The 12,643-nt window shown below is 57.2% G+C and overlaps 1 protein-coding gene across 2 annotated transcripts in view; it reads right to left on the reverse strand.

Moving 5' to 3' along the window:
* The window catches only part of LPCAT1 (lysophosphatidylcholine acyltransferase 1), a 59,258-nt gene that overhangs the window by 12,777 nt on the left and 33,838 nt on the right, over window positions 1–12,643 (reverse strand). For both annotated transcript variants that reach the window (XM_032135348.2, XM_058430122.1), the window contains exons 5-9: window positions 12,430–12,490; window positions 7,764–7,822; window positions 5,487–5,521; window positions 4,162–4,216; window positions 2,152–2,234 (exon numbers count right to left, since the gene is read on the reverse strand). In XM_032135348.2, the coding sequence (XP_031991239.1) occupies window positions 2,152–2,234; window positions 4,162–4,216; window positions 5,487–5,521; window positions 7,764–7,822; window positions 12,430–12,490 (293 nt within the window). The remainder of the gene's footprint in view (window positions 1–2,151; window positions 2,235–4,161; window positions 4,217–5,486; window positions 5,522–7,763; window positions 7,823–12,429; window positions 12,491–12,643) is intronic.

Here is a 12,643-nt window from a genome sequence, read left to right on the forward strand (position 1 = left end):
GTGCCTCTCCAGTCCTATTTGAGAGCCGCTGAAGTTCCCCTTGGCAAACTTAGGCATCATTGTTTGGGAACAGGAGAGTCTCAGGCTATCCACAGGAAAGGACAAGGCCCAACTGAGGGGCTGCCCGTGAAGATCACAGCAGTCCTGGCCCCGCCACGTGTCACTCCAGGTGAGCCAGGGACCAGGAGTCCTGGCTGGGAGAACCACCCACCTCCACCAGCCACACCTGGGGCCATCCCCGGCCTCTCCTGATGGCCCGTCCTGGGTGGCACCTCTCTCCAGGCCAGCACTGCGCATGTGTCATTCAACTCAGAACCCCCGAATGACACAGAGGCCAGCCCCATCCCAGATGAAAACCAAGGTCGGGGAAGGAGAACGTGCTTCCAACACTGCCTCCTAGGACCCACTACGGGAGTGGGAAACCAGCCGGGAGGAGGCACCACCAGGGTCCCTCTGCTCATGATCAACTCCACTCCCCGAGAGGGGCTGCACCGCCACGCCCAGGCCCAGGAGTCCGAAGCTGCTTCTCCCTCCCATCTCCACTCCCCGAGTGAGGAGTCCGAAGCTGCTTCTCCCTCCCATCTCCACTCCCCGAGTGTGGCTGCACGGCCCCACCCAGGCCTAGGAGTCCGAGGCTGCTTCTCCCTCCCATGTTCCTTGGTGGGGGGTTTTGCTGATGGCGGCAGACCCTCCAATGGCCCTGATGTGACGAAACATGGCTCCCGGTAATTTGGAGTGGGGTTTTAAGAGAATTCTGAATTACTACAATGGAAATGGCAGCACTCTCGTACCCTAAAAAAGGTACAAGTTCCTCGGAGTTTGTTTGAAATGGAGGGTTCTAAAATAATCAGTGAGGCCCACAGGCGATCTCTCCTTGAGCTCTGTAAAATCTGTTCTCTTCCTCCCAAGTCCCCAAAAGTAGCCAGTATTGGCAGCAGTCCGGAGCACAGAGGTGCTGGGCTTGGAGGTGGGAATGCATTCCCCTGGCTCGGCACCTACTCAGCTTTTTGTATTGTTCAGAGCTGCCTGTGGTGGGGGTTGAGCGGAGCTTTGCGGGACAGAGACTGCGGCGCCCATTTCTACCCTCGGACACATGCTCTGGGAGGGAGAGGACGGGAACATGAGGGAATGGGACGCCCAGCTGAATCTTCGGGGTGTCAGCGGAGTGTGAACAAAGTGGCTCAGAGGTCAGAGCCAGGCACACTCTGACGGGCCCGGCCATGGCTGTGTTCCCCTCTGGGCTCTCTGGAGAGATGAGTTCCCAGCCATGCCCCGACCTGCTGCAGTAGGAGCCTGGGGGTGGGGCCGGCGGACGAGGCTGACGTGGCTTCCAGGTGGCTCCTGCAGCTCAGGTCTGGCAGCCGCCCGGTGGAGGGGAGGCTCTAGCTCCACTGGACAGAGCTTTGCAGGAGGAAGCACTAGGGAGGCATCCAGGTGCGGGTAAATCCAGGTGGGAGGACCTGGCTGCAAGGACAAGTGTGGGGGGAGTGGGACCCCAGGGATGGAAGGTGCTGAGGGAGGGAGATGGGGAGGGTGTGTGAGCTGACGACACTGAGGGAGGGAGGGGGAGGGTGTGTGAGCTGACGACACTGAGGGAGGGAGGGGGAGGGTGTGTGAGCCGTGCTGTCCATGCAAGTGGGGGACCTGGGACCGTGGGAAGTGAGGACATTCCCTCTCTTCCTAACTGCATGCACGAGAATTGTGTAAGTAGCACAAGTCACCTTACAAGATTAAACGTGCAACCACTCCACCCTGCCAGATAGAGTAAGGGCACTGGTAAGTATCACACAGGCAGAAGAGCAAAGGCAGGTGTGGAGGCCGCCGCACAGATGTGAAGTTGGCCCAGGCCAGCGCCCCGTTGGATCATTTAGGGCACAGGGAACATAGGACCTGGGGTGACCAACGGCCGCAGGCAGGTCTGGAAGAACCAGTCATGCATCTTCCAAACATCAGAGAGGGTGAAATGCCATCAGAGGGAAACAAGGGACACAGCACAAGGCCAAGCACACTTCACCAGCATGCACGGAGCTGGTTCCTGCACTGGTGCACGAATGCCTTTTCCTAACACTGTTGCCTATTTCAAATAGACAGAGAGCAGCACTCTGGGAGATGCTCCTGACTCGGCGATGGGGGAAGCAGCTGCTCACTCACTCGGCCATGACTCGCCGCACGTTGCTGGCATACAGCGCGGGGTTCCTCTTCTCCTCCTCGTTAGGGCTGTACACAGGAAGGAACTGAGCGCACAGAGAAGCTGCGTTAGTATCACAAGACGCTGACCTCAGCACCACCACCATAACGACAATTGGGAGGCTGACAAAATGAAGATCTGTCAAAGCAACGCCCGTTAGAACCGTCTTCAAAGTTGTCATGTGCACACATGTGCATGCACACACCCCATGACGCATGAACTGCACACGTGTGTACTTGAACACTCACCCTCGCCGATGCTCCCTGGGAGCACCTGCTGCCTACATCAGAACATCCGGCTCCCTGATCTACACTCACCCCCGTCAGTGCTCCTGGGAGCACCTGCTGCCTACATCAGAACATCCGGCTCCCTGATCTCACAGAGGGGCTTATGCCCATTTCTCACGGAATCAGTTTTGTAATGGGGATAATGCAGCACGTTATTCCTACATTTGGAACAGATTATTGGCAGCGTTTTGCCACCTCTTGCATTTTGAAATTAAAAGAAATTGTCCAATGAACTTGTCCTTGCCTGAGTGACACTTATACAGCATTTTAAATGAATATGACCCACATTGCACGCCGTGCAGGAAAGGGCAGAAGACCACCCTGGATGTCCTTTTCTCTAATACGGAATATTTCAGAATATAGGAACATCCTAAAACCCCAATTCTTGCTCTTATTTCTAAAACTTCCGTAAACTGCCACGGTTCCTCGCATCAACATTTGCATCTTGTATGAACAACGTGAGTAAGGACAGAACAGTTTTGCAAAGCCATTCACTTTCTTTTCAACTCTTAAAATTAGAAACCAGGCCTATAACACAGCCATTCAACACCAGGGAGCCCTCGGGAGCTCAAGCTCAGTCCCCGTGTTCTGTGCGCGAGGCCTGGCCTGCACCCTCCCGGCCACGGCCCATCCAGCCACATAATCCGGCTGAGGGGGGGGGACTGCCACCCTCAGGCTCGGACCCAGGCCCTTCAGCCCAGTCCTCTGTAATGAGAGCGGCTTATCCTCTATGGAAGTGAACAGCCGGGCTGAAAGCCGGGCTTATCGGTATATTTCGTAGCGCTCTGCAATACTTATTGGAAGGCAGCAAATTGTTTTATTAAATATTTAAGTTGCATGTGACTCATCTTTTATTTCCAGATGCAAGAAGTGCATATTAATTCCCCTTTTAAACAAACAAAAAAAAGAACTACTCCTCATCGACTTAGACAAAATCGTGCAGGCTACACAGAGGTGACTATTTAGTCCAAGGTCTTGACTCTGGAGACCTGGGTCAGGCTGAGAAGGGGGATCTTTGACTACGTATTAAACAGAGCATGGTGCTATGACAAACTCAGCGGTATTAAATATGTAAAGTAAAACTAAGAGCCAAACAAATAATTATTTGCATGTGGGCCAGCTTCATGTGCCCTTAAGCTACAATACCCATAATAACGAATGGTAGGTTTAAAAAATCCTTTCCAGCTGGCTGTGGTAGTTCACGCCTGTGATCCCAGCACTTTAGGAGGCTGAGGCAGAAGGACTGCTTGAGCCCAGGAGTTTGAGACCAGCCTAGGCAACAAAGTGAGACCCATCTCTACACCTAGGCATGGTGGCGTGTGCCTGTGGTCCAATTACGTGGGAGGCTGAGGTAGGGAGATCGCTTGGGCCCAGGAGGTCGAGGCTGCAGTGAGCCCGTCGCCACACTCCAGCCTGCGCAACAGAGCAAGACAAGACTCTGTCTCAGAAAAACAAAAAACAAAAACCCAAATCTTATCCAAGTGGTTCAGACTCATACAAGAGACATAAAGTCATTGAAGTAAAGTAACCAGAGGCTCCTCTAAGGAGCCCTGAGAAATGGAAAGATGGGAAAGCAAGACAGATGATATGTCACATTGTACAAGGCTTATCTGGGCATCCTGGTGTAACCTTGTGTCTGCATCAACCACTGTGAAGAGCACTGTGTAACTCTGTATCCATACGAACCTCGATTTCCACTTGGTTGTGAAACTGACACAGCGTGAGCCACAGGATTTCCAGCCTTAAAAACAGATTGCACAATGTTGAGGAGATTTACAACACAGGTTAACAAGTAAATGACTCCCAATTCCGGAGCGAAACCTCCAGACGCGCCCTCCAGAGGGCGCTACCGGGCAGTCAACGCTCCCGCGGAGGGGGTGCTGTGCCCACCCAGCCCGAGCCCCAGTGTGACATACAGCCGTGGGTGGAAATGCCGCTTTTCCGATTCAACACCTGCTTATGTCTTTGGTTCGTCTAGCAAGACACCATCTCCTGCTTGTTCTCCAGCTCAGGAGACCTCGTTCAGCCCACACCTGTCCCTCCACACCTGTCCCTCCTCGCTGTCCCCAGGCAGCACAGGCCCTAAGTCATGCCACCCCTCCAGCCTGGATCCAGAGTTCCCAACCTCAGAACCCGGATCGCCATGCCTTTGCCGCAGGAGTTCATGTGGGAGACATTCGGAGCTGCTCCCAGGGCCACACTCACGCCCCCGACAGACAGCCCACTGCCCCAACCCTGTTTCTGCCCTGTCATGCCAGCCCCAGCCTTAGGCCCCAGGGACCCCAGAACCCCTATACCCCCTAGAGAACCCCTCCCAGCTCTGCTCCCAGCTGGGAGCCTCCACACGCCAGCCTGGGAAGCACTGACCTCAACACCTTCACCTGAACGCACCAGCGGACCCACGTCCTCCCAAACGCCTGGGATGGAGCTGCTCTCTCTTGGACTTCCCCGCTCCCTCTGCCCTCCCGACGTCAGCTCAGACATCAGCACCCAGGAGGCCCTGACGAGCCTGTGGCCCTGGGCTTCGCCTCTGGGGCTCGTTCCCGTTTCCGTAGGGTTGTTCATCGTTGCATAACTGACCTTTGGTGTCTGTGCCGGGGGGACAGGGACACTGACCCACAGTAGGGGCTGGCCTCCCACCCAGCACTACTCAGTCCCTGCGCCTGTGCAGACGGGGTCCCCCCAGACACCCCTAAATCTCCACTTTCCTTACCAGGGGCCAGCAGGTGGGCGATGGTAATTACTGAGCTGGCCAACTCGAGAGTGGAATGCAAGACTCACAGTCCCCTCCTGCTGGTACTGAAGACGTGCAACTTAAGACCCCAGAATCCAGGAGTGTCAGGCCTGGGCCACATCTGTACATTTAGTTTTCACAATGGGCTGAACCTAACGGCTGTCCCACACCTGCTTTCACAACTGCAAAAGTAACTAGCGTGCACGGCAGACCCCAAGCAGCCCCAACGTGTTCATGGAACAACAGGACAAAGAGGACGACATGGCGTTCAACTTACGCTCCAGGTCCTTGCCACGTCCATGTGATGGTGTCCTGGGGAGGAAGAGGCAGGGTCAGTCAGCACGGGGCCTGCACCCAGCACCTCCCACCCCACAGAGGCACTGCAGCCAAGGGGAAGGGAGGAGGGTGCTAGAGCTCCAGCTTCCCAGAGGCCCTGAGGATCCAGGACTCGGACCAAACCCCCAACCTGAGGTCCCCAGAGCCTCTAAGGACCCAGAGAACCACCTCCTTACAAGTCCCCAGAGTTCCCCAAAGATCCCCAGAGTCCCTGAGGACTCAGAGCCCCCTCTTACAGGTTCCCAGAGCCCCTAGGACCTGGGAAAAGGGTCCTCCCTCCCGCCATGCTCTCCTCTTTCCTCACAGGCCTGTGGACACCGATTCCAGTGTGCACCCGGGACCCTGGCCCTCTCCCGCCCACCGCTGTCTCCAAGTGCTCTGGGTGTTCCCCCAGCCACTGTGCATGTACAGGGCCCCCCCACCCCAGGTGCTCTGGAAGTCCCATCTTCAGCCTCAGCGCCACCAGGCAGGGACTACACAGCAGGGGCCCTGACGGCAGAAGCCCGGACACCATCACCCTGGGGTGGACCCTCTGCTCCCCTGACGGCTACGCTGAGTGCTTCTTGGTGCGTCCAGTAACAGTGCGTTGCTTTAAACACACTGAAGAAACAATCTTAAAAGTGGAAAATCGAGATGACTGCACAGATCGGTGTCTGTTGTCCTCGGGTTGATTTTTTGCTCACAGGAGTTGCACTGGGGCATGGTTTCTGCAGTGGAGGCAGGAAGGGGCCCTTGGCCAGGAGCCTGGCTGACAAACGCACGCCTCAGTAAGAAGCACGAGGCCTGTCAGTCGTGTGACTACCCGCCCTGACTCCATTTTATTACCTGACCATCAGCCCTCTGGGCAGAGTGAAGCCCGCAGGCATTGGACGGGACAGGCCCTGAGGCGGATGGCCCAGAACCTGGCACCCAGAGGTCACCTGTATTTCTGCCCCACTGTGTCCTGACCCACGAGGTTTTTCTTTCAGTGCTTTCCTTTGCCGTCACAAAAAGGCACTGCTATAGACGGGAAGCTCCCTGTGATGGGCAGGCCCTCCTCGGCGCTCTCCCGGGTGGGCGCTCCACCAGGAACCTGCAGTGAGCCCAGCACCAGTGGGCTGTGGGGACCTTGAGTCCGCCTGGGCCGTCTTTATGCTCCAGGAGCCCATGAAGGGGCAAGGATGTGCAGGAGTCATTGCAGTGGAAGGCGGAACACAGCTGGCACCAAATGAATGCCCTGAGCCCGGCGGCAGGCCTGTGAGGCAAGGCCGTCTAAGTGGGGAGGGCCGATGGAAGCGGAAGTGTTCTGAGCGTCCAAGAGCACCTGGAGGAAGGTGCAGCAGCCACCTTACAGGTGTGGAAACTGAGGCAGGATGTGGGCAGGGGTGGGGCCAGGGGGTGGGGCTGCGGCCAGGGGCAGGGATGGAGCAGGGCCTGGGTGAGGGGTAGGGTAGGGCCAGGGCAGAGCCAGGGCCGGCTGGGCTGGGGTGGGGTGGGGTGGGGCAGAGCCGGGGTGGGGTGGGGTGGGCCGGGGCAGAGCCAGGGCCGGCTGGGGTGGGATGGGGTGGGCCAGGGCAGGCTGAGCCTCCTCCAGATGCAGCAAGGCCCCATGGGGAACTGCTCTGAGGCCTCGTCCAGACTTTCTCCCCAAAGGTGGGGTCCACTACCTTCACCCCAGGAGCTCTGGACCCCAAACGCCTTCTTAATTTTGTTTTCTTAAACCAAACAAAACCTGGGCAGTAAATGATGAAACACAGAAATGACAAAGTCACCTCTTTTCTCTCCAGCTGCCTCCGCCTTCCAGAACTTAAATGTTCTTAATTTTTAAACTTCCTGGAGCATGAACTGGGTACTGAAAGCTGCCGGGGGCCCTGGCCAGTGACGTGGGGCCAGGGGGGTTCCCTCTCCAAAATGTCAGGTTTGGCACAGAGAGGAAAGGGCAGCTGCTTCAGGACCTATGGAAGCAGGCTCTGGAATACCGGGGACCACTGTGGAATCATGGGCTTGATCAGGGACACATGCGTAGAACAGGCTGCACTCAGGAACCCGCTGAGCCCAGCGCTCAGGCCTGTCCTGCCCTCTCCAGCGCTGAGGCCGGATGGACTCAGCATGGCCGAGCGTGGGCTGTGGCACAGATAAAGGGTGTGGAGAGACAGAGACACAGGCGCACAGAGGCAGCTCGCAGTTCCCGCTCCCAGAGAACTCCCCCAGAAGCTGACCCCAGGAAAACACAACTCACCAGTTTATTTGGATATCGTAAAACCACAGGCTGGACAGGCGCTCCGGGGATGAACGCACCTGCCGAGAAACAAACAGCGGTGTTGCCCACGGCAGCCCACGCAGGACAGCGTCTGCTGCGTTTCTTATGCTGCCCTTGGGATAAAAGTGAGCTTTTCTGTCTAGGCCTTCCTGGTCAGCAAGGGCACTCCATGCCTGAACTATCTCAACATCTGTCCCAACTGTAAACACCAGTGCCACAGCATGGCTGGGCGGGAACATCGGCCAGGGGTGCTCCCCGGCGGAGGGACGCTTTCTGTCACAACATTGGGCACCAGCTGGAAGGCGTCTGTGGAGGGACACTCGCTATTATAACATCGCGCACCAGCTGGAAGGCGTCTGTGGGAAGTGGGGGTCCTCATCACCGGCCAACCTGATGGGGTTAGGGTCTGCCCTCACCAAGCACACGAATCTGCCTCGGGGCCCCACCCGCCGCCCTCACCTGCCCCTGGGGCTCAGCTTGAAGGACAGGCGGATTTGGTCACAGCTGCAGCAGGACCTGCCCGGGATCTGCCTCTCTCTCTCAGCGGCTGCCACCTGATGGGCTCCCAAGGAATCAGGAGGAGCCCCAGCGAGGCCCAGCCAGAGCCACAGGCTGCGGAGGCTCAGGAACTTCCCCGTTCCCACTGGAATTGTGGCCGTACCCAGCAGCCACTTCGCCTTCTCACTGGCCGGAGTTGTACCTTTGCGGGCTGAAGCAAGGCACCATGGACTCTGTGGATTCTGTTTCTATTTTAAATTCTATTTAAATTTCTATAGAAAGAGTTTTTTTTTTTAACTGGAAAACTCAGGCATCAGAAGTACTCAAGTTTTAGAACAGGACAGGCGGTCTGAGAAGGGCTCCCCTGCCTGGCGACCTGAGGCCATGCGGGTGAATCCCCAGGCAGCACGTTCCTCCCAGGCTGCCAGCAAGTGCCACTATGTGCTCAGGAATCTGGGGTTGGTCCTGGCTGTGGGATTCTGCACAATTCTGGGAGAATGGAGCCCATGCTTGCCCCTGAGGCTGCCAGGAGCGTCTGCCCCTAGGGCCAATCCTCCTTTCACGGTGGCCTGAGGCCAGAGGCCTATGTCAGGGCTGAAACCTCGAGCTGACCGCCCAACCCGCTCAGCTTTCGTCTCATGCAGGACATCCGCCTGCAGCCTTGGTGTTCAGCCGGCACCCCAAGTCCCTGGGCCCGTGTGCCGCAGCTTCCCCCGTGTCCAGGGCTGGGTTGCCCCCTTCCTGCCGTGGGCTCAGCAGCACCTGGGAGCGAGCTCACGCAGTTCACCCAGCACTTCTGTGTGCCCAGGTGAATGGGTGGCTGTGTCAGGGGAGGCGGAGGACGGCAGGGCTGGCACAGACCCAGGCTCAAGCCCCAGCTCCAAAGCCCGGCAGCCGAGTCCCAGCCCCTCAGACACGCAGTGTGGAGAAAACAGTCCTCACTGCCTGGGCCCAGGAGCACGCATGGAGTGCCGAGACCTGCTGCGGGTGATAATGGCTTTGCTGCTGCAGCTCAGCTGACCGTCTCCACCACGTGTCAAGGGGACATCACTGAAACTCAGTAAGAATCAAAGGAAACCTCAACACCCTGGGGACCTCTCAGGAAAGTCCCCAAGAGCACAGAAACTCCCCATGAGCCTGAAAGGTCAGTGACTTCATGGAAACCCCGGTGGGAAAGTCTGCAGGGGTCTCTGGCCTCCCTAGTCTCCCAGGGGCCCCTGAGGGTCAGCAGCACCCAGACCCCGCCAGCACCGTGCACCCACGGCAGGCTGCACAAGGGCCAGGCTGGGAGAAACCAAGATGAGGGAGACGGAGCCCAGGGCTTCTGAACGCAGGAACAAGGCTGAGGGGAAGAGGCACGGGCTTCTAAACTGCACAGAAACCTCCATATTCACACATACATTGTGCCGGGCCTGGGTCTAACTTCACTAGTTGCAACAATGAGGCTGGAAAATGGCTCAACAGAGACCTCTGAGGCCTCCAGAAGGTCATCACCCCTTATTCACCCTGACCATCCCCCACAGCCCACCCCACAGGAAGAAACAGTCCACCATGGCCCAGGAAGAGCTGGGTCCACATCTGGGCACAGCCCATGCAGGGAGGCTGCTGCAGCACAGGGACAGCCACGTCCATGTCTGCTCACAGCCAGTGCAGGGAGGCTGCTGTGGCCCAGTGAGAGCTGCGTCCACTTCCAACAGCCACATTCGGCAGAGGCTCATCCTCGGGCAGTCGGTGCCATCACTGGGCCCACGCAGCATCCTAGGGCCTTCTCACTGTCTTCATTCTGCTCTGAGAGCTCAGAGTTGGCAGGCAGGTGGGGTGTGGGCATGTGGAGGGCATGGGCCCAGGACATTCCAGGACACTCCAGGCACCCAGTCAGCCGATCCTGCTCTAGTGCCCTCTGACAAGGAGGGTGAGTGTGGGCACTGGAGAGGAAGGCCCCACATGGGCCTGTTTCAGGAGCAACTCGCTCCCTGCAGAGCCCTGAGGGTCTCAGCCCTGCTGGAACCCACCACATCCAGCAGACCCCACAGGGCTCTGCTGAGCTCTGTCACCCCCACCTCAGAGGCGGCACCCCTGGCCTGGGTCAGAACAGGGGGACTCGGGTGGATGGCGAAGCACAGACAGGAGACCCTCAGGAGAAAGAAGGCGCCTGGGCCCAGGAGGCTGGAGGCTGGGCCAGATGCAGGAAGGTCTCCGGGGATGAAGGCGGGGAGTCGGCAGTGGTGCCCAAACAGGGGTGACCCCAGCAACGTGACCCCAACATCAGGAGATGTGATGGAAGGCGCAGGGAGGGTCTGAATGGACGGGCCGCCACGGAGCTGGGGCAGTTCGAGCCTGAGACACCAGGCAGGCTGTGGGTGCCTCTGGTGTCAGGCTCAAGGCGGGAGACCTTCGAGGCTCTGGAGGGCTCCACCTCGAGGCGTCAGGATCATGCACCACACACCAATTTCACCTCCAAACAGGAGGCTCCAAACCTCTCACTAAAAAGTACCCAGCTAAGACACAGGAGGGCCTGCGAGATTCCGAACACGTGACTCGAGGCAGCCAGAACCCCGTGCCTGAGGGTGACACGTGGAACTCACGGCTGGACCCACTGGAAATGGAGATGGGGACATGATCAAGCCACCGTGTCATCTCCCCAGATGCCGTGGAACCCACCTGTGGCACAGCGAGCGCCCTTCCTGGACTGCACACAGTGAGCTCCTGCTGGGCACCGCCGTGACTCCCCTCGGTTTTGTGATATGCGTTGAGAGGTTCTCACACGCCCTCCTCACATCTACACGAGGGCCGCCAGCTCCAAAGAGCAAGGCAATGGCCCTCCCCAGGGGCCTCCCCGCAGGCACAAGGCTCCACTCCCGAGGAACACCTGCCCTTGAAGACAGGGCACGGCACTGACCCCAGCCCCACACCTGCCGAGGAACAAGACCTGATGTACTTGCCAGCTGTCTTCTGCCTGGGGCCTTGGAAACACGGCCCACTTTCGGCCTTCACCAAGGTTGCCCACAGGCCATGCCCAGGCATGGGCCCAGTGTGGTGGGGCACGTGGATTCTTGGTCACTGGGTGCTGCCTCCACCCTCTGCATCTCTGGTTCTGATCAGAATGACTCAGAACCACACGTGGTGAAGATAATGGAACGGGAAGACCCAGTACCTTCCACTGAGCTGCACCTTGAAGCCTCTGCTAGCAAAACCTGCCATCTGCCTGCTGCACCAAGGAAGGTGGAGGGTGACAGCACACGCATCTGAGCAGGAGGATGGCCGCAGGCTCGGAAACCACGGCGGCACACGCAGGTGAGCGACTGCACACTTCCTCGACGCAGCTCCCATAAATGTCCAGACACTCAGGTTGTGCGGCCTCAGAGGCAGGGCAGCCGGTGCCAGTCCGAGCAAGGTACTCGCTTTTCCACGTGGCTCTGACCCAACCCGGGAGAACAGGTCTGCATGCCCCAGTATGGACACAGTTGATGAAAGCCACTACTTTCTAAAGTAGCCCAAGGGAGACGACAGGATCCAGGTGGACCCTCTGACATGCCCAAGGGTGTGCAGAACTCCAAACAGACTCAGCGCAGAAAGAACAGTGGACTTTGCTGCCTGCTCACTGCCACACTTCCCACGTCAGGGGTGCAGACACAACACTAGACTGGGGCAACCGCCGCGGGAGAGACCCAAGTTCACACGCATTTGAGTCCCCCTCCCCAGGGAGAAAGAACACCGTCTAACTGGGGACCTGAGGACCTGGGCATCTGAGGATGGCTCGCAGGGATTTGCACCTGGCACTCCCAGGTGGGTGTGGGGGGTGAGCTGCAGGCCAAGAAGGGTAACCTGAGCCATTCAAAGGCAAGGAGGCCCCTTCTGGACCCAGGACCACCTTAGCCTGGATCTCAAAACAGAGGCAAACATCTATTTCAACCTCACTGGAAACGACCTGAAACCATAACTTCTCCATCTTCCTGCAGACATGATAATCCTTGACTCACATTCTTATATTTATTTCGTGACTTTTCTTAGGAATACCTCTAAGAACCCTAGCACACAGGATAAAAACAGAAACTGTTCTTATCTACACAGCACATTATTAAAATACATCTCTTTAATATTTTCCTTTTCTCTAAGAGAAAAATAAACAATTAAGAAAACTACATACCAGGTTTGAAGGTAATTAGGCAGGTCCTGTTCGTACAAGTTCCTTCTGGAAAAATCATTATCTGGAAGTGGGAGAAAGAAAAGGATCAGCATTAACCTGTACATAATTATAATTCGGAGCTTACAGAAGCCAGTCTTCACAATATATCTTCTTTGCTGCTGACGTAATTTAGACACTGTGATCATATTCAGTATCTAAATTATTAACATACATT

This window comes from Hylobates moloch, unplaced genomic scaffold (assembly GCF_009828535.3).
Source record: "Hylobates moloch isolate HMO894 unplaced genomic scaffold, HMol_V3 SCAFFOLD_17, whole genome shotgun sequence".
Taxonomy (NCBI): Eukaryota; Metazoa; Chordata; class Mammalia; order Primates; family Hylobatidae; genus Hylobates; species Hylobates moloch.